At 38.5% G+C, this 22,091-nt stretch overlaps 1 protein-coding gene across 1 annotated transcript; it reads left to right on the top strand.

The window, feature by feature from the left end:
• Nucleotides 1-5,189: 5,189 nt before the first annotated feature.
• Nucleotides 5,190-20,340, top strand: OR10AD1 (olfactory receptor family 10 subfamily AD member 1). The gene is given in 5 exon segments (XM_074324897.1): nucleotides 5,190-5,233; nucleotides 15,956-15,992; nucleotides 19,446-20,171; nucleotides 20,174-20,300; nucleotides 20,303-20,340. Coding segments are annotated over 5 exon segments (972 nt in total).
• The last annotated feature ends 1,751 nt before the right edge of the window (nucleotides 20,341-22,091 follow it).

Below are 22,091 nucleotides of genomic sequence, written 5' to 3' on the forward strand. Positions count from 1 at the left end.
ATGTAGACAAATAAAAATTTGAATTGAAAGATTTTTTTCCTGAAAGTTTGGGCCAAAAATGTGGGTGTGCATTACACTCGTATACACGGGAGTGCATTATACATGGCAAAATACAGTAATTCAACAACTCGATGATCTCTTCAGAATCCCAGATGCTTTTTAAATCTTTCCAGTCTGACATTCTCACTTGGTTTGCCTTCTTAGTTTGAATGCCCATGTGCTTTCAAGATGGCTGATATAGTTCTAGACAGCAAATGCCCAAAACTACATTCAGAGGATCAGGAAGTGTCCCTGTCTGTATCCCCCCCTTTTTTTAAATAACGTTTATTGGGGTGACAGTTGTTAGTAACATTACATTGATTTCAGGTATACAATTCTGTATTACATCATCTATATAGTATCACATTATGTGTTTACCACCCAGAGTCAGTTCTCCTTTCATCACACATATATTTGATCCCTTTTACCCTCATCTACCACCCTCTCCCCTACCCTGTGGAAACCACTAAACTTGTTTGTGTCTATGAGTTTTTGTTTCTTCATTTGTCTTGTTCCTTTGTTGTTTTCAGTTCTATATACCACATATCAGTGAAATCATTGTTCTCGACTTTTTCTGTCTGACTTATTTTGTTTGTATCCCTTTTAAGAGTGAGGATGATCTCCCCAGAAGCCTCCGAGGAGATTAGCTTTACGTATTTTTTACTAGATTTTTATCGTACTCATACAAATACTTAAAGTAACCCACGGCAAGGGAAACAGGATCACCATGATTGGTTAAGACTAAATTAGATTGACCCAACTAGCGCTGGGAAGGGACCCAACTACCTCTAGAGCATTTGGTCATTGGGAAGAGGGGGAACAAAATTAGGAGTCTATTAGAGAGAATGAAGAGGGACAGTGTTGTTTACATTTTTGTTTAATTCTTTCCCCTTGACTGTGGACTGGACCTACTGACTTGCTCTTAATAAACATAATACAGGAAAAATGATGGGCTGTCACTTCCACAATTAGGTTATAAGAGATTCCAACTTCCATCTGGGTGGCATTTTCTCTCTCTGGCTCTTCTTGGGTGCTTATTTTGATGAAGCAAAATGTAAAGGCCCATGTGGCAAGGAACTGAGGGCAGCCTCTCACCAACTACTAGGGAGGAATTGAGGCCTCAGTCCAGACAAACATTCTTGACACTAATAAATATCCAATGTGCTGGATATCTCTCTTTTTCCCTTACAAATCCATTCTCCACCCCGCTCAGTGCTCACAGCAGATGACCAGTATGATCTCCATCACGCGCTCTGGCTTCCATTTGGGTTCTACCAAGAGGGGCACTGGCTGGAGATGAGAGGTAGAACAAAGAGCGAGTTCTGGGTATTTATTCTCTCAGCAACTTCTCTGTGAATGTGACATTATTTGGAAATAGGGTCTTTGCAGATGTAATCAAGTTAAGATGGGGTCATATTGGATTAGGGTAGGCACCTGTCCAATGGCTGGCATCCTCATAAGAAAAGGGAAATTTGGACACAGACACACAGGGAGAAGGCTATGTGATGATGGGGTAATGTGTCTACAAGCCAAGGAATGCCAAGGATTTCCAGCAACCATCAGAAGTAGAAAGGCATAGGACAGATTCTCCCTCAGAGCTTCAGAAGGAACTAACCCTGTCAACACCTTAATTTTGGACTTCTAGCCTCCAGAACTATGAGAAAATAAATTTCTGTTTTAAACTACCCAGTTTGTGGTAATTTGTTATGGCAGCCCTAGGAAACGAATACATTGATCAGTGATTTTTCTTTGGTGTTTTTTAGAAAGTCATAACTCTGTGCTAAATGGCTCCATTACCATTTTAATGCATTTTTTTCCTGATTATGAAAAAAATAGCTATTGAAACTATAGAAAATTTTAAAGAAAAATAACAATTAGGAAATAGTATTCATAGTACTTCCATGGTTATCATTTTGGTATATTTGTATTTATCCCATGCCTAAATGTTATTTTATATAGCTTTTTCATAGGATATATAGAATTCTTCATCCTGATTTTTCATTAAAGTTATAGGTAAATAGATATTCGTGGCGTAAACAACTCATAAATATTCTGATGACTGTATAAAATGCCATTATATACGTGTTCCATATTTCACTTAACAGTTCATCTATTGTTGAATAATTGGATTGTTTTCTTTTGTGTTTTTGTTGTTGTTGTTGTTAGCAACAATCTAATGCAGAATACAATGAGATAAAGGTCTTGTTTTCAGAAAGGGATTTAATCTGGCTATTCGTGATTGGGGTAAATTGGAGAAGTGCATGTTAACAGAGATGTCGGAAAGTCAGAGACCAACCTCTCTTTGCTAATCCAGAAGTAACTGCAAAGGAAAGATTTAGGATGGGAGTACAGAGGGCCTTTTGGGAGCAGTCTTTAAGTTACATAACCCAGCCCTGAGAGCTGGCCCTGGAGCTGCCAGGTTACTCATTATGGGCGGAACAAGATCTGCAAGGATATATGCTGGACGTGTGCCCTTTGCTCACTCTTTTAATAAATCCCAGCTGTTCCTGATCCTCTTTGGGCTGTCTTTTGGGGAGTTCCTGTAGGCATCTTCCTAACTAACCTCCTGAGACTCATTTAGAGTAAAAGCAAAACTCAGGCTGATCTTAACTGACCTGAACTAAAGCTGCCTATAGGGATTTCCACACTTGAAACCTCTGGGAATCTCTAAGTTGCAAATGCTAATGAGCCACTGAGCGTTCCAATTTGACTCTACCTTCTCCTCCCCTTAGGTCTATTCTCACAGATACCAGAGAAGGAGGGAGGATGAGAGGCTGGCTGGGACCCAAGTGCGTCCTCAGTGTGCTCAATACTATTACCAGGCTTCCCCAGGTAGAAAAGTTTCGCAACTCAAAGTCGTTTCTATTGGCCTAACTGGGATGTGCTGGGAAATGCTCTGTATTATAATTCATTGGGGGAATAACAGGCTTTTCCTTGAGATTATTAAATCTGGAAAAAGATCAATCCATTATTTGCATCTTTCTTTGGTCAACACCGGAAAGAAGTATGGCAAGCTCATGCTCTGGACAAATTACCTTTGTAATGAGATTGGAAAACTTACAAGCAGGATGGGCCTCTCCCCAAAAGGATGAGTCACAGCGAAGTAATCCAGGTACTCAATCTATGGAGACCCCTTCCCCTCAAACCTAGAACTGGAAAATGTTCAGATCATTCCCTCATTCTTTCATTCAAAACACTTATTCAGTCTACTATGTGCCTAGCAGGGTGCTGCATATTATGAGAGACAGAAGAATAAAATACAGTCTTTGCCTAAGATAGATAAAAATCTGGCAGGAAAGAAGTCATTCAAAATAATCACCGTGAGAGTTAGGGAATGTTAAGAACCACAAATGAGGCCTCAACAGAAATCGGAGGACGTTCAGCCATGGGACACTATACTCAATTTCTGACTGAAGAGATAAGGATAAGCCTTGGAGAGGATGCGGCATTTAACCTGAAACTTAAAATTTTCAAGTGTTCTCTCCTTTCTTTCTCCATGGCCACTGCCCTGGATCAGACCTTTGTTATCTCATTTATTCATTCTTTCACTAATTCAACATAGAAAAACCAAAACCAAACAAACAAAAAAAACCTACAAAGTGCCAGGGTCAAGGACAGATGTGGGGCTATGACAATGAACAACACAGAAATGGCTCATGCCTTTCTGGTGCTTACCCTCTAGGTGAGGAGATCAGTAAACAGACAAGTCAGAGTTAGGAGAAAATCAAAGAGCTAGGTAGAGAATAGCAGGGGGACCAGCTTTGAGAGGAGGGTAAGAGAAGGCCTATCTGAGAAAATGATAGATATCACTATAAGCTGAGACTTAAGGAATGAGAATGAGCTAGTCATAGCAAAAATTAGGGAAAGAACATTCTAGATAGATGCAACAGCATATGCAAAGGCAATGAAATAGCAAAGAGCTTGGAAACTAAGTTTCTGAAATAAGACTCATGTGGCTGGAAAATAGTGAATAAAGGAAAAACCAGAATGAGATGAGATTGGAGAGATAGGTGGAGGGATGACAATACATGGCCTTGAATGCTGTTTTTAGGAGTTTAAATTTTATTCTAAGTGCAACAGAAAGTTATTTTCGAAGTGAATGAACAATGCAAAGTGATTTACATTTTAGGATCAGTCTTGCTGCATTAAGGAAAATTGATAGAAGGAGGGTAAGAGTAAAAATGAGAAGACCAATTAGGAGACTCTTGGAATCCGTGCAAGAGGTGATAACATCTTAGGTGAGGGTGGCAGGAAGAAAAAGTATGAATTCTATACGTACTTTGACAAAAGGTTTAGTAGGCTGTCCTGATGGATTAGATGTGGAGAGTGAGGAAAATGGAGGCGTCAAAAATGACTCCTGGGTTTCTGGAATGAGCTATTACATAGGTTGACTTAATATACTAGTTTCCTTCTTCTTGTAACAGGATAATAATCCCTATCTATTCTTATGTGACTATACAGTTCTGCTGATTGAATCTGGGCTTCACTATGTGACTTTCTTTGACTAATAGAATGTAGGCAGAAATGATAGTATGTTAATATCCTCAAGGTCATCTCATAGTTGCAAAAGAGCTTCTGGATTCCAATGGTGAGGTCTACATTCCAGGCATAAAAAAGGGGAGTGGGACGGGCAAGGGGCAAAACCCAGCAGAGTCAGCCCCTACCCCTTTTAAAGGAAACCCCATCCAGAGACTTTTGCTTATATCTGTCTCACTGGCTAGGACTTAGTCAAATGACCATCTCTATATGCAAGGAAGCCTGAAAAAAATGTCTTTTCAGCTGATGACAATCTGTATTCAATACGACTAGGATTTTGTTAAAATAATAATAATAATAACAACAACAACAAGAATAATGTGAATGAATATGGGGTAGGAAGGAGTCTGTTGTTTCAAGAAAGAAAAAGGAAACAGCTGAGAGACTGAATACAACTCGGATAAATAAGAGGCCATCTACATTATTGGAGACTTTCATGAGAACAGTTCCACTCAGCCATAAAAAAGAATGAAATCTTGCTGCCTCCAACAACATGGACAGTCCTGATGCCGTGCTAAGTTCCGGCTGCCTGCCACTTGCAAATGTTCAAAATCAAGAGACAAGGTTGGTGGAAAGAAAAACAGGTTTCTTCAGAATGCCGGCATTCTGGGAGGATGGCGGACGCCTGTCCAAAGGCCACCTCCCTGTTCCTAGACAGGTCAGAAGGTTTTATAGGTACACAAGAAGAGCAAAGGACAGGGGGAGTCAGTCAGGTAGGTCTGAGGGCTGACATCGCTTCCCAGGGTCTGGTCTGTTTTAAGATAATGTTATCTCTGGACTCCTGACTCGGCCTGAACCACCAAGGTCTGGGGCTTTATGTGTCTTACAGTGTCTGGACACCTGAAGATTAAGAAATTGCTCTAAACAAACAACCCAATTGAAAAATGGGCAGAGGACTTGAAGAGACATTTCTCCAAAGAGGACATACAAATGGCAAATAAACATATGAGAAAATGCTCAACATCACTAATCATCAGAGAAATGCAAATCAAAACCATAATGAGATCTCACCTCACCCCAGTCAGAATGGCTATCATCAACAAGACAAATAGTAACAAGTGTTGGAGAGGCTGTGGAGAAAAAGGAACCCTCATACACTGTTGGTGGGAAGGCAGACTGGTGCAGCCGTTATGGAAGGCAGTGTGGAGGTTCCTCAAAAAATTATGAATAGAATTGCCATATGACCCAGCAATCCCTCTCCTGGGTATCTACCCAAAAATCTGAAAACATTTATACATAAAGACAAGTGTGCTCCAATGTTCATTGCAGCTTTGTTTACGGTGGCCAAGACATGGAAACAACCAAAATGTCCTTCGATAGATGAATGGATAAAGAAGTTGTGGTATATATACACAATGGAATACTATTCGGCAGTAAGAAAAGATGATATAGGAACATTTGTGACAACATGGATGGATCTTGAGAGTGTAATGCTGAGCGAAATAAGTCAGACAGAAAAAGCAGAGAACCATATGATTTCCCTGTATGTGGTATATAAACCAAAAACAACAAAAGAACAAGACAAACAAATGAGAAACAGAAACTCATAGACACAGACAATAGTTTAGTGGTTACCAGAGGGTAAGGGGGGTGGGGGGTGGAAGATGAGGGTAAGGGGGATCAAATATATGGTGATGGAAGGAGAACTGACTCTGGGTGGTGAACACACAATGGGATTTATAGATGATGTAATACAGAATTGTACACCTGAAATCTATGTAATTTTACTAACAATTGTCACCCCAAAAATTTAATAAATAAAATTTTTTTAAAAAATTAAAAAAAATAAAAAGTATCTTTACCAACAGACAAAATGATTGTGCACATATAAAATCCACACCATGGACACAAGATTTATAACAAAGGTGCTGCAAAGAAGTGAGGAAAGGATATTTTTTCAGTTGGTGGTTATTAACTACCAATTAACTTGTTAACTAGTTATTCATACAGAAAAAAGTGACATCTGACTCCTATTTGATGTTCTAGATTACAAAAACAATTTTCATTTAAATTTAGATCTAATTGGTAAAACAATAAAGCTTTAGACATAATACTGGAGAATATTTGCATGATGTTGGATTAGGGAAATTTTTCTTAAGACACAAAAAAATGCTAACCAAAAAAAAAAAAGAAAAAACAGAGAGAAAATCTTAAATATGTCTACGTTAAAATTAAGAACTTCTATTTATCATTTCCCAAAGAAAGGCATGTACTTCTGTGAGTTGTGCGTAGTAGCATGTTAGTTATTATACTTCTCTACCATCTGTTAAATATCATTAACAGAGCTGAGCCATCCATCAGACTTGAACTTTAGCTAGCGCCGTTAGAAGAACTTCATAAAGTGTGGTAAAGACAAAGTTTTGCCATCCTTCTTGTACAGCTATGCTATTTCTAAAAGAAAAATCAAAGTTTTTGGAGTTAATCATCTTAATTCAGGAAGGCTCTTTCCCTTCAAGATACTCCACTACACTCAGCTTGAAAAATTGTCACATCACACAAGTTACTTGTTAAATAATTTGATCACCCTAAAAAAGTGGATGAGGGTTGTTTTTTTAACACTAATACCTCCAGATGGCGCAATATGTTTGATATTGCTCTCTCAGACTTAGTGAAAAGTGAGCAAAAGACTCAGGGCTTCATTTGTGGTTAAAGAACTAAGGGTCCGAGTTATTCCTATAGAGAGGTCTGTTTACCACCACGGAAGTAATTTCCCTCAAGAATGAATCCAAGGATGTGGGGAAAGGTTAGAATATGTCTCTTCACCTTGATGCGAAGCTAGAGAGATACATTCAAAGCTATCTCCATACTATTTGGATTGGAAGCTGTTTATTGTCTTCATTTCACAAATCATTTCCAAAATATCAGCCCTTCTCTAAAGAGACTCCTAGAAGAGGCTGACCCTGTTTCTCACCTTGTTCTGTAGATGACAGTCTCCTGACCTCCTGGCAGGAAGGCTGTCGTTTGCCTCATTCTCTCTCTGGTTTCTCCTCATGTTGCACTAATGTCCTAAGCGCCTGCAGTTCCTAAAGAAAGGCTGCTTTCGGCATCCAAATAGACTGTCCCTTGGCACATGGTATCAAAGATTGTTTGAGGAGAAGATGCAAATGGGGATAGAGATTTATGTGTGGTACACTAACTCATTACCAGTCCGGAAGTCCCTGGCAAACCTCACTGCAGAGACTGAAATGCTGCTCCAGTGGCTGCAGCCCTGTGCAATTGCTAAGCCCCTCTGAACAAGGCGGGACAGAAAATTAGAACTCCCCTCTGCCAGCAGAGGTGCGCCGAATTAGTCTTGTTGGGCCCACTCTTTCTTGTGCGGCTTATAAGTTCTGGGTCTTGTTTGGATTCTCATTCTATAATATTAAACCAACTTTAAAAAGAAACAAAAGAGTATGGGACAAGCTGAAAATTTTGAACATGACTGTATAGTTGATTCAATTTAGGAATTTTTCTGAATAGACATTTTTTCCAAAGAAAACTTACTTACTTACCCTTTATATTTCCTGGAATCTCATGTTGGACTGGATCTCCCTAAACCCTTTGGGTTGGGGGTCAAGGTGATTGGTTCTACCTGAGGATGGGGGTTCTTTGTCTGGCATAGGGGGTAGGAAACATCCTGACCCTTAGTTCTTCCAAACAGCAGTCCAAACTAACTCAGAAAGTCCAGGACCCTCTGCCAAGGGACCAGTCTCCCTGAGGATCCTACAACTGGTCTGATCTGCTTAAACTCCAGAGACCTGGTCAGACTCTGGCAGACCAAGAATGGCTTGTTCATCTGTTACAGTCAGTTTCCAGTCAGTGACCAGGGAGAGGCAGCTTCCACCTCCCTGATGTTGAGAACCTGTTGGATGTCCTGCTACGCTGTGTGTGTGTGTGTGTGTGTGTGTGTGTGTGTGTGTGTTGGTGTGTTGTGTGTGTGAGGAGACAGTAAGGAGACAGCATGGAGAGTAGAGTCAGAAGGAGTAGAGAATCAGGAGCTCATACTCCATGAGTAGCTGGTTTACAGCAGAACTCCCTGCTCCCCATTCTGGGCCTGATATCAGCACAGACAATGTCTTCACCTGTACATGCCAAAGCCCATAGAGAAGGTCAGTAAATGTGCTCACTTCTGTGTGGAAAGCTGCCTCTGCCTCTGTTGGCATCCATTGGAGATGAACACTCACTGGCTCCATCAGCAAACAACTTTGTTCAGATCACACCAGGGCTCTGCACAGTGGCCGTGGATGCGATATCACAGATCTTGACTCCATTAACCTCTCACTTGCTGCTTCTTTCTCTCTAGACATCTAGCTGATGTCTCTGCTTTCCCAACTCTCTCCAGTTAATTGCTTTTTCCTCTGTATCTTTCATCCATGTTTCTGTCAGGCTCTCTGAGACTGTCCACCTGCCCTCATGGCTCTGGCTGAAGGGCAGATGGCTTAGATGAGAGGGCTGGTCTGGTTTTGAGCCCAGAGAACAGACCAATTCTTCTCAGAGTCACCTGGTTGAAGTGAGAGGGTTCTAAACCCCTAGATTGGGAGGTTGGTTCCATATCATCCAAGAGCATGTGTCATTATGCTTCTGTGGGCTTCTCAGTCTATTCCTATTTGGCTTTCCATCTTTCTGGAGGTTTTCCCACCTCTTTTTCTAGTCTCTGTCTGCCTTCATGATGTCCTTCATCTCTCTCTCTAGATCCCCCCCTTTCCTCATTTTTCCATCTTCTTTCAGCATGAAGAGCAGAAAGGGCACTGTCCCAGGAGTCAGAAAGTTTATTTTGGCTTTAATACTTTAATGATGAAGTGGCCTCGATCCACAGAGGTTTTGTGGATGCTAAAAGACCACAATTAGAGTCTTGCCCCCATCCCTCTCTAGCTACTACTTGACAAGTCACTTACTTGACAAGGTCACTTACTCTTTCTTGAGGCTCCATTTCCCCATCTTAAAGTCGTCTTAGAGATGCCTTTTTAGAGCACGAATTTCCTCACAGGTTGTTGTGAGGAGCTTATGAGAGAATCTAAACCATGGAAGTCACAGAGAGGGGAGGGATTGTTGTGATTATTATGTTTTTCAAAAGCTCTTCTTATTTCTAACTTTTACATCATTTCCCTAATTAACATAATCTTTTGTTTTTTTCTCATCCACATTTTTTCTTTTATCTGCTTCACAATTTATTTCTTTTCTTCCTTTCCCATTTGTGCTTTTCTCTCAATCCATTTGCCTGCATGAATAGTTTTCCATTTTATCTGTGCATTTTTCTTTCTTTATCCTTTGAAAAAAAGATGGCTGAGGAGTCTCAAAGAGTTTGTGATATGTTACAAAATAAGGTCAGTAACATGAAGATTCAGTTTTTCATATTTTCTCTAAGATCAATAGAATGAATAAAATTAAAAGGAAATGGGGCAAGGAGTCAGAGATGGGACAGGAGTTTAATCTGCTATACAAAAGAATTTTCTGATCCAGATAAGTGATTTTTTTAAAAACCATAGTTTCCTCCCAGGAATTTTCCATGGCAGTGGAATATGGTTCAAGACCTTAAAAGATCTCTTCTAACATATGAGGTGCAAAGAAGAAAAGAAGGGAGAAAAAAAACAAAGGAAGAAGGGAGAAAAGAAGTAAAGGAGAAGCTAATGAACATGTATTAAGTAATTACTGTTTGTCAGTCACATTAAGTATATTATTTCCATTATCAATCTTTACATTAATCGACAAGTCAGAGACATTATCCCAAAATGCTATTAGTAAGTTGTAAAGCTGAGATGTAAGTACTAGTTTATCAAATTCCAAACCCTAAGATTTTTCTACATTTCTGCCATATATATGTGAATTTCAAATGTGGTTATTGGGTCTCAAAAAAGTATCTATTTTACCTCTTAATACTATTGATGTCATTGACCTGATAACTGTCCAGTTCTTTCCAAGACTTTCAGATGGGACAATCTCATCTCCCTATCTTTGTGTTTCTGATTGTTTTTACAATTAGTGCAATTTTTAGAGACAGGGTAGTTAGTTCACATTAACCATGACCACTAAGACTGCTGAAAAGAGCCAAGCTAATGCTCAGCTTTGCCCTCAGTAATCACAAAGTCCTTCTACATAATTTCCTACAAATCTATCTTACACAAATAGCTAAACTCTTAATAATCAGGAACTAATCATTCTATGTGTATATGAACTGGTCACCATTTCATCTGGTTTTCCCTCTATCTTTTAGGGTGTTTGAGAGGGAAGGAGGAAGTTTGGGGGGGTTGGCTTTTCCCCCCTAAATTATTTAAACCCCCTTCTAGAGGTGGCTATTTTCAGGAAGAGAAATGTATTCTCAGATGTATTTGAATTTTGCTTTATATATAGTTTAGATTGTGACTCTGGATGGATGGAAGATTATGAACACCCATCAAGTATTTTAATGGAGAGGATTAGTGGATGTGAGATCCATCTAGAATTAAGAAGATAGATGAAAATAAAGACCTAAAGTAAGGCTATTGGTGCTGCCTCTCACTCATGTGGATGCCAGACTAGAGCTTATGCTTCTGTCTTATCCATTGTGGTAAAGATCTGTCATGCCAAGCAAGCGCCCTCAAGATGTCAGTCAGACCATCAGTAGATATAAAGTATAGTTCAGGGTCCCTCAATTACAGAGATATGGAGACTTTGCCGTGGATCCAACTATAAGAAGGTAGAATCAAGGAGAGAAAAAAGGGAAAGAAACCACATTTACTTTGAAAAATGTCTAGATAAAATAATAGAAAATATTACAATTTTAAAAATTGTTAAATTTGTCTACTACATGGTAAAGAAATGGTTGAACATAAATCTCAGTCTTTGATGAGTCTAGGACAATATAACTTGTCCCATAATAGATGTAGGTTAGACCTAGCCAGGCATTTAATAGCAGTATCCCTTTTAATTCCCACAAAATTCTCCAAAGCCATTTAGATATTAATTTCACCATGGCCTAAAGGGAACAAACAAAGTATCCTAAAACCAATCCTCCTGTAAGCCTAATGATTAATTTTCACAATGACAGGTTCACCTAAAATTCACATTTATTAAATTTGTAACATCTTGTATGTAATTAGATTATATCAGCTCTTTTAGAGTTTTCTCTTTCATCTGTTTAGGGGGTCTGTCTTTGTTTCTCTTAATTTTAATATCTAAGGAAATCATCTCAGAATATGATTTCCTAAAGTTCATATGTCTAAGAATTATTAAATTTGATGGATTTTAGTTAGTTATACATGAGTTCAACCCTTCGAAATCTGTTTGAATCCTTTGAGATGTATATTTTTAGACATCTCAAGATTCTTTTAGCCAGAACCATCCCCACCTTCTCAATTGGTAATTAATTTCTTAGAGTAAATTTTAAAAATAGTTGAATATATTCCCATTTAGCAAATTTATATAGCATTATTCCAAAAATTTCACAAGTATGACTCATTTCATCCTTATAATGATCCAAGAATGTAGGTACTATCATACTATCATTATTATTTGCATCTTAGAGGTGAGGAAACTGAGGCATGTTGATTTAAATCACCTCAGTTTACACAGTTGGTAAGTGGAGAAACCAGTATTTGAATCCAGATAATTGGACTCCAAGGTCTGTATTATTAAAGAGATCTTATGTTAAAAGGAATGAACATTTTTAAAGCTTTTCGTACATATTGCCAAACTGCTTTACAACCAAGAATGGAGTACCATTTAATGAGCACTGATGTTATAATTTTAAAAAATTGTTTTTTAATTTAATGGGTAAGAAATGGTATCTAATAGTTTTAAAATTGTTGTTTGATTACTAATGAAGTTTGAATGCTTTGACCACTTCTACAAATATGAGTTCTTGTCCTTTTATCTCTTAAAATCTTGGTGTTTTTGATGAGCTCTTTACCTAATAAATTTAATATGTCATTGCCTCTGTATATGTATCTATTTCTAATCAGTTACTTGTTAAAAACAAGTAAGGTAGCTTTGTGTCTTTTTTCGATTGTACCAAAGTTTTCCATTTGATGCAGTGAAATCTCTTTCTCTTCATGATTTCTTGTATGACTTAGACAAAGCCCAGAAGCTCAAATCCCTCTAATGGTCGTAGAGATAATGCAATGAAGTGACAATTGGGAGTCTTGGGACTGGGAAGGATTTGAGGCTTTTTCAAACAGGGAAAGCGCCACAAAACTCCAATTAGTTACTGATTAGAATAGGCACAGTGCAGCAAGGTCTAGATTGTTTTTCCCTGAGAAGCTAGACTCTAGATTTTTATGTGAGATATCCTTCCAAGGAAAGACTGCAGGCTTAATAAAACATATCTTTCTATATGGGCCACAGGGCTAACGACTGATCACCTTTGGCTCAGAAGTTCCCTTTCATTCAAAATTAAATTCTACCTTCTTCCTGTTTTACTGTGGGTTTTGAAATATATTCAGAATTTTATACAACTATAATTAGGTTGTGGTGTGAAGCATCTAGTTGCTTCCTTAAAACAAACTAAAGGAAAGAGATTAATTTACATTTTTCAGTTCTCTTCCCTTGACCTCAAGTTTCCCTCTTCTGGGAAAGCAGAAGGATAATGAAATAAAGAAATAATAAATGTTATGATGGTGGTTTTTCTAATTTTAAAGGAACAATTGTCCCTTTTTCTCTGTATGATGAACTTATATTGAGTTTCTCATTTTCTGATTAATAGAATGTAATCTGCTTGTTTGTTTGAAATTAAGGCACAAAGGTCCATAGATAAATTGGAATTTAAAACTCCTTGAAATGCTAAAAAGAAAGCTAAATAGAAAACAAGAAATACACAAAATGTGGCAAATATATCAGAGGATTGAACAATCTAGTCATGTATTAAATATTGCGAATTTGATGAACATGAATGAATTTGATAAATACGTATGAATTTCAGGCAGATTTCAGTTAGTGTGTTATTTAGTTAGAAAGTGATCAACAAAAACCACACTGTTTAAATATTTATTTACTTGTTCAAAAATTATTAATCAAAAGCTTACTCTGTGCTTTAGAACTAGTAGATATTTTTGTCCCATTATTATGATCCTTTGTGTTTCCCTCACTATTTTGACCCCGGGATTGATTCTATGTTAATGAATACAAACATTTAAATGAGAATTATACCAACACCAATGGATTCTTGATATGAAATTACTTCTAATAATTAATTCCATCAATTCAAATTAATTCCTTGATCAGTTTTCTAGTATAGTGCTTAGAATATTTCCAATTTTGTCATGTGAATAAAAATACTGAAATCACTTTGACCCGGATTAATTAATTTATGTTTAACTTACCAACACAGTTCTATTATATCAATCTTTTGTCCATCCAAATCAATTTTTACCATAATAGCTTCTGCTATTATGAGTTTTCTTTTGTGGGCATTATTTTTATCCAATCCCATTTTCCCAGGTCAAAATTTGTAGACCTAAATCTTACCACATACAGTTTTACCTATTTTCAGTTGTATTTTGTATCGATTATTTCTATCAGTTATATTTAGTATGTATTTCTTAGCCAATCAATGATAAAACTGTCAAATATCTCAGTATTGGTCTATTGCCAAGAATTGTCTATTATAAAGCCAATTTAATTCTACTATTTGTTTTGGGGGCCTTGTATAAACTGTCCACAGCACTTGTGGCTCAAAGAGCAAATAATGGGATCGAAAGAGCTTACTTCTAAAAACAATTAAGCTATTCTCACTAAAAGAAAGGGGAAGAAATTCTAGGTTATTGGGTAAAACTTTGCTGAGGATGTGGCATATGATCTGCATCACAAAAGATGGGAAAGAATTCACCAGATGCCAATAGGGGTGAAGGACATTACAGACAAAATAACCAGCACGTGTAAAAGCATGGAGGCAAGAAGAGTGTGTGCACAGGAGGCTTGAAATAAAAACTGAACAAATGAATGGATTTGTGTATGGTAAATAGTAACTAGCATATAGGGGTGTAAAGGGGGAGGAGGAAGTTGAAATGAGACAATGAAAGGCTAATTGGATGTGGAGATCAGTGAGGGAGAAGTGGAAGAGGTCACCCAGTCTCCCATTTAAGTGAGCGGGATGTATCTTGAGGCTATTAAACAAGAAAGCAAACAGAAGGAAGCATAGTCTCCAGTCCACTCTGCTTTGGGGCCATTTTGAGCTGAAACAAGACCTTGTGCAAAGACCTCAGAAAAGATTTTTCATTACTACCTCGGTCAGTCACTTTCATGCTTTTAAATCCCTCATTAAAATTAGTGAAGTATTCCTTTTGTCTAATCTAATGCTCTTACTCTTGTTGCACTTAACCTCCATTTCCTATGGTTCTGTCTTGTAAAAGTTGGACAACAGCTGGTCACCATATTTGAATAGGGATATTTCTCTTAAGTCTCTTTTTACAGTGTTCTTCTGATTCAACCCCCTTTGTGATATATAATTTTTGTTTCAGGGATGATCTGGTCAGCCTGTTGACCAGAGGCATTATACATATTGAATTTTTTAAAATGTAAAATGTATGTGTTTATTTAGTTCTTATATACTTTCTTCCATGTCTCCAATCAATTTCTTCTTTAGTTGTTTCTTTTCTTATTTCTGGAAACTTTAAAGATAATGAGGAAATAAGGATAGCAAGGCATGGTAATAGGGCTGTGGATATTTAGCCTGAGGAAAAAATGATTAGTGAATGTATTCAAATCTCAAAGGGATTCCCCCCTCATAATAAATCTTTCTTTACCATGGATTAAATTTAAAGAATGAGGATATAACTATAATGAAATGTGGATTATAACACACGTGTGTGTGCACGTGCGTGTGGTGTGTGTGTTCCTGACTAAATGAGACATTAATTAATAGTATAACCTACAGGAAGTAATGGCATCTCTGCCCTATGCACCTTGGTTTAGCACCTTGGTTTTATTGTAAGGACTTCAAAGGCCCGCCCGGTCCAAGTTTCATTACTTTCAGTTACTAGTTGTATGACCTTAGGTGATTACTTTAGCTCTCTGAGCCTCAATTTCCTCATCTGTAAAACAGAGATAGTATCTACTTCGTAGGATTTTTGTAAGAGTTAAATGGAACAATATATGTGAATATGCTTTGGAAACTATAAATTACTGTAAATAGGTAAAGAAGTTTTATTCACAGTAGACATTCACAGGAATGATTTGAGAGATTCCATGTGAGGGATTATATAAACTAAAAGGGGCACTCTCTCTTCCAGAGGGGACCCCAACATCAGATGTCCTCCCTGGGGTAGCTCATCCTCGGGATCCATGAGATTGTCTTTCTTACCTATTGCAGTGAAACCGACCATTTCCAGCTATAGCAACAGAATGAGGTAAGACATGATTTCCACAAGGTTGTCCCATTTTATGTTTGTACATAATATATGTAATCAGTTCCTAACTGAGGGATATTTAGGTTATCTCTAGAGCGAAGATCAACAGTGGTATCAGAAGTGTTTCCTGTAACATTATTTCCTCCTGATTGGAGAAGTTTAGGTAGAAATTCAGGCCTCCTTAAAGGTTGAGGCAGAAACACAGAGAGGGAGAAATTCATCCTGCTCCTAGAAATACCTTCTGCAAATAATGATAATTCTACCCTTTCCTTTTTATTCTGGTGGTGTGCTGAGCCGGTTGGTACCAGCTCTAAAGAGCCAACTGTTGAATTTTCAGAAATGTTAAGAATTGGTTGTTAAATACAGCCATTATAAACAAATTATATAAACTTACTACTAAATAAATTATATTACAAAACAAAGGTAATAAATACTCAAAATTCATCACTTCATAAGATTTTTCACTACGTTTTACTATTATCTATGCTCTCGAGGTTATTTACATCTATTGTATTTGTATGGTTGGAAAACCATATAATAGTGACCTAATATGGGGCCCTTCCTAACTCCATGTTTAATGGTGTCACATTTCTAGCTTGAAATAGGTCACAGTGGGAGTACTTACACCATGAAATTGGCAAATGCTACAAATCAGGTGCCCCTCGCAGACCCATCTGTTAAACACACACAAACACACCACTCCTTTAGTTTATTTGTCAAATGCTTTCACTAGTCCTTGTAGGGCATCCAAAATCCAGAAGCTGTGGGGGTAGTAGAGAATGCAGCTTCTGGAATTGGACTGCAGATTTGCATTCAACCTTCACTACTTACTCACTGTGTGACATTGGGCAAATTACTGACCCTTTCTGTGTATCTGTAAAATGACAATAAAAGAAAGACTACCTGTCCCATAGTATTGTTTTGAAGCTTAAAAATCTTACTACCTATAACCATGTAGAACAAACAATACTTAACATATGGTATGTATTATGATTATTTTAAGTTAGACAAATTATTTTTAAACTAAGTTTAGGGATGACAATTGTTAGTAAAGTTACATAGATTTCAGGTGGACAATTCTGTAATACATTATCTGTATCACATAGTGTGTTCACCACCCAGAGTCAATTCTCTTTCCATTACCATATATTAGACCCTGCTTACTTTTTTCTGGAGCCCCCCTCCCCCCTCCCCTCTGGTAACCCCTATTGTCTATGTCTATGAGTTTTTGTTCCTTCATTTGTTTGTCTTGTTCTTTTGTTGTTTTCAGTTTTATATACCACATATCAGTGAAGTCATATGGTTCTCTACTTTTTCTGACTTATTTCACTTAGCATTATAATCTCAAGATCCATCCATGTTGTCACAAATGTTCCTATATCATCTTTTCTTACTGCTGAATAGTATTCCATTGTGTATATATACCACAACTTCTTTATCCATTCATCTATTGAAGGACATTTCCATGTCTTGGCCACCGTAAATAAAGCTGCAATGAACATTGGAGCACACTTGTCTTTATGTATAAATGTTTTCAGATTTTTTGGGTAGAGACCCAGGAGATGGATTGCTGGGTCATATGGTAATTCTATTCGTAATTTTTTGAGGAACCTCCACACTGCTTTCCATAGCGGCTGCACCAATCTGCATTCCCACCAACAGTGTATGAGGGTTCCTTTTTCTCCACAGCCTCTCCAACACTTGCTACTTTTGTCTTGTTGATGACAGCCATTCTAACTGGGGTGAGGTAATATTTCATTGTGGTTTTTACTTGCATTTCTCTGATGATTAGTGATTTGAGCATTTTTTCATATGTCTATTTGCCATTTGTATGTCCTCTTTGGAGAAATGTCTCTTCAGGTCCTCTGCCCATTTTTCAATTGGGTTGTTTTTTTGTTGTTGAGTTGCATGAGTTCCTTGTATATTTTGGATATTAGCCCCTTGTTTCAGGTCTTATGCTTAGGTCTTTTACCCATTTTGAATTAATTTTGGTACACGGTGACAAACAGCAGTCTAGTTTCATTCTTTGCACGTGGCTTTCCAATTCTGCCAGCACCATTTATTGAAGAGGCTGTCTTTTGTACATTGTATGTTTTTGGCTTCTTTGTCAAAAATTATCAGTCCATATTTATGTGGTTTTATTTCTGAGTTCTCAATTCTATTCCAGTGGTCTGTGTGTCTGTTTTTCTGCCAATACCATGCTGTTTTGATTATTGTAGCCCTGTAGTACAAGCTAAAGTCAGGGAGTGTGATACCTCCAGCATTGTTCTTTTTTCTTAGGATTGCTTTGGCTATTCAGTGTCTTTTGTGGTTCCAAACAAATCTGATGATTTTTTTGTTCTATTTCTTTTAAAAATGCCATTGGGATTTTGATGGGGATTGCATTAAATCTGTATATTGCTTTGGGTAATATGGCCATTTTAACTATGTCGATTCTTCCATTCCATGAGCACGGAATGTCTTTCCATTTCTTTGTGTCTTCTTCAATTTCTTTTAAAAGTGTCTTATTGTTTTCAGCATATAGGTCTTTCACATCCTTGGTTAAGTTTATTCCTAGGTATTTTATTCCTTTTGTTGCAATTGCAAAAGGAATTGCTTTTTTAAATTTCTTTTTCTGAGATTTCATTGTTAGTATATAGGAATGCAGTGGACTTCTGTATGTTGATTTTGTAGCCGGCAACTTTACTGTATTCGTTTATTGTTTTTAATAGCTTTTTGGTGGAGTCTTTAGGGTTTTCCATATATAGCATCATGTCATCTGCAAAGAATGACAATTTAACTTCTTCATTCCCAATTGGGTGCCTTTTATTTCTTTCTCTTGTCTGATTGCTCTGGCGAGGACTTCCAACACTGTTGAAAAGCAGAGGTGATAGGGGACAGCCCTGTCGTGTTCTTGAACGTAGAGCAAAGGGCTTCAGTTTTTCACCGCTAGTTATGATATTAGCTGAGCGTTTGTCATATATGACCTTTATTATGTTAAGGTATTTTCTTTCTATACCTATTTTATCATAAATGGATGTTGTATCTTGTCAAATGCTTTTTCTGCATCAATTGATATAATCATATGATTTTTGTCCTTTATTTTGTTTATGTGATGTATCACATTGATGGATTTGCATATGTTGAACAATTCTTGTGCCCCTTACATTTCTAAATTATGACGTGGAAGCCTCTTTCTAGTCCTAGTTTGTCACATGATTCCTAGGTACTTTACCATGTTTGTCCCTGAACGTAATCCCCTTGGTGGATGATCCTTTAAAATAGAGCTCTAAGAACTAGATACAATAGTTCAGGTGCAGCCCGTGCCACACAAAGTACAATAGACTCTCCCTTGGTTCATAATATGGTTGACCTTTTGCAGCTTACAACAGCCCTGACATTTTCAGTGCCCATGACACTGCTGACTCACATGGAGTTTTCTGAAACTCTTATCTTTCTCATTCCTTTAGTCCCAATCTGGTTTTATACAAGTAGGTAGCCCCTATACACAGCCACCTCGTCTGTGCCTTTCCTGTCCTCCCTCTTCCAGCAGACCCTGGTTGGTGGACGGAAGGAACGGGGGCACAGTGGCAGTTTATCCTCGTGGGCTTTGAGCAGAGTTCCCTTTCCACTTGGGCGTTGCTCTTTGCCCTCTTCCTAATTCCTTGCCACGGCATGCATGGCCTCATCATTTTCATCACCTGGGCAGACCCCAGGCTTCACAGCCCCATGGACTTCTTCCTTGGCCACCTGTGCTTCCTGGATACCTGCTTCAGCACCACCACCGTCCCACAGATGCTGATCCACCTGGTGGTCAAGAACCATACTCTCTCCTTTGCCTCCTGCGTGACCCAGATGTATCTGGTGTTTGGTGTGGGTGTGGCTGAGTGCATCCTCTTGGCTTTTATGGCCTGTGACTGTTATCCTGCTATCTGCCACCAACTTAACTATGCCCAGATCATGAGCCAGCAGGTCTGTGTGAGGCTGGTGGGTCTTCAGGCTGATTACATGACATTTCGTGGTCCATTCTGTGGAGACAACCACATAGAAAACTTCTTCTGTGAGGTCCCCACAGTGACCACCCTCTCTTGTGGAGACCCCCACTTTAGTCTGAGGGTGATCTTAGCTGATGCCATCATGGTGCTGCTCAGCCCCATGGTGCTCACTGGCATCTCCTATGCCCTTATCTGGGCCTCTGTCTTCAGCAGACCCTTCTCCTCGGCTCAGGGGAAGCGCTTCTCTACTTGCACCTCCAATCTGACTGTGGTCAGCTTTTGCTCTACCTCGGCCCTGTTCTCTTACATGAACCCCCACAGCACACCCATGTGTCACAGCACAGCCCTGAAAAAGACACGCCTTTCTCCCTCCTCTACACCATCACCGCCCCCATGTGCAAACCCATCATCTACAGTTTCCAAAACAAGGAAAGGAAGGGGGCCATGGTGAGGGCCCTGGACAGACCAGCCTGGCCCAGGTGGAGTCTGTCTAGCTGGAAGGCTCCTGGAAGGGAAGCTCCTTCCTGTAGCTCTGACAGTTGGGAACTCACCAATGCTGAAAGGCTCCGGGAAAGAAGCGTACTCATAGCGTCCTTTGTACTCGCATCACACCTGGAAGATCCTATTCATGTCTAAAGCTCATCTGTTTGACTTTACTTCAAGCATTATTTTACTTCGGACCTTCCTCAGGAGAATTTGAGATGCTTCTAAGCTTTTATTTCTTCTAAGTTTTCACAACACAATCTGATAAATACATAAGTGCATTTAACTCCATTTTATTTGTGTAGTACTTTGACAAGCTATTATTCCCAGCTTGAGTTTTGCATACACATTTTGGAGTAAACCTTTTCCTCTTTCAACTTCTCATTTCATTCTATTTTTCTTTCTCACATTCCACTCTCATATCCTGAATATGCCCTCCTCCACCCTGCTCCTATATGAGAAAAGTAGGGAAAGAAGTAAGAAAAAGATAATTAGGCAGCAGTGTTGATATTAAGAAAAGTCAATTAGAGAAAAGAAGAAACACTAAAGATCAGCAGCCTGAACTCCAGCTTTTTAACCTCCACTAGTCCTTGAGGTAGAATTTGTTGTGGCATTAAATTGCCAACACTGCATCCTATTTATATTTATACTTGTGTTTTGTTGGGGAAGGACAGGTGGGAGAGGACAGTGTGTCAAACCCCTTCTCCTAAATCCTCTAGTTTCCAAAGTAACATGACTGCTTGGTATTTGCCTTCAGATCCAAATAGTAAGTACCTCTACCAAGCTTCTCAGACTACCAGTTTCCTTCCGTTATTCATACCTCAAATTAACTCCCCACTCCCTCCAGCCTTCCTTTTTCTCAACCATCTTTCATTTCACTGCAACTCAATCCTATTCCACCTTACCTCCTCATCTTAAATGGATCCATTTCATTTCCTGTACTTTCAAGAATATCTTTCCACCCTACCTTCACCATTGCAGAAGCCTTTCTATTTGCAACCCTGACCTCTCTGGTTTCCTCTAGCTTCTCTCCTTAACCAAACCCAGCACCTCTTAAGAGGGTATTATATTCTCAGCTGTTCTCTTCCTTTGAAAATTGCATCTTTCTCATGCCCCTTTCATAATAGATAGGCAAGAAAAGAGGATAAGCCTGTTCTTTATTTTCTGGTACCACTTCCATAAGATGAATGCAAATCATTTAGGATGCCCTCAAATAGATGTTCTACGCTTTCCACATCTTTACATCGCATAAATTACCCTCTGAAATGATTTAAAGCAGTAGCTTCACTCTATAAGCTCTAACCCTTTGAGTCCAAACTGGTGAATCTCTAGATATCATGGGACATGTGAGAAGCACTTCTTAGAGAGGTGGAAGAAATGAGATACCACTGTAATCAAGAAAAAACAATAAGTGCAGAACCTAAAGATTTCCATTATCAAAGAAAAATTACACCAGGAAAAGTTAAACAGGCAGGAAAGACTTTAATACTGTTGCAATAGGAGATTGAACTTAACTCTACTGAAACAAGTGGCTGGGGAGTTTTTTAGAGCTGCAATGGTGGGGAGCCTCACCCAAAGGAAAAGTAAGCTTATTGGCGGTAGTTTCACAATTTGAACAAGGTGCCCACTGAAGTTTTGCTCTCACCCTCCCACAGAGACTAGGAAACAGGAGTGCTATCTTCCTTGAGGATTACATTTCAAAGGGATGGCTCCCAGGTCCTTGAGAAAGACATTCCCTGGGTCTTAGAACTAAGAAGAGGCT

The sequence above is a fragment of the Rhinolophus sinicus genome, linkage group LG02 (assembly GCF_036562045.2).
Source record: "Rhinolophus sinicus isolate RSC01 linkage group LG02, ASM3656204v1, whole genome shotgun sequence".
Classification (NCBI taxonomy): Eukaryota; Metazoa; Chordata; class Mammalia; order Chiroptera; family Rhinolophidae; genus Rhinolophus; species Rhinolophus sinicus.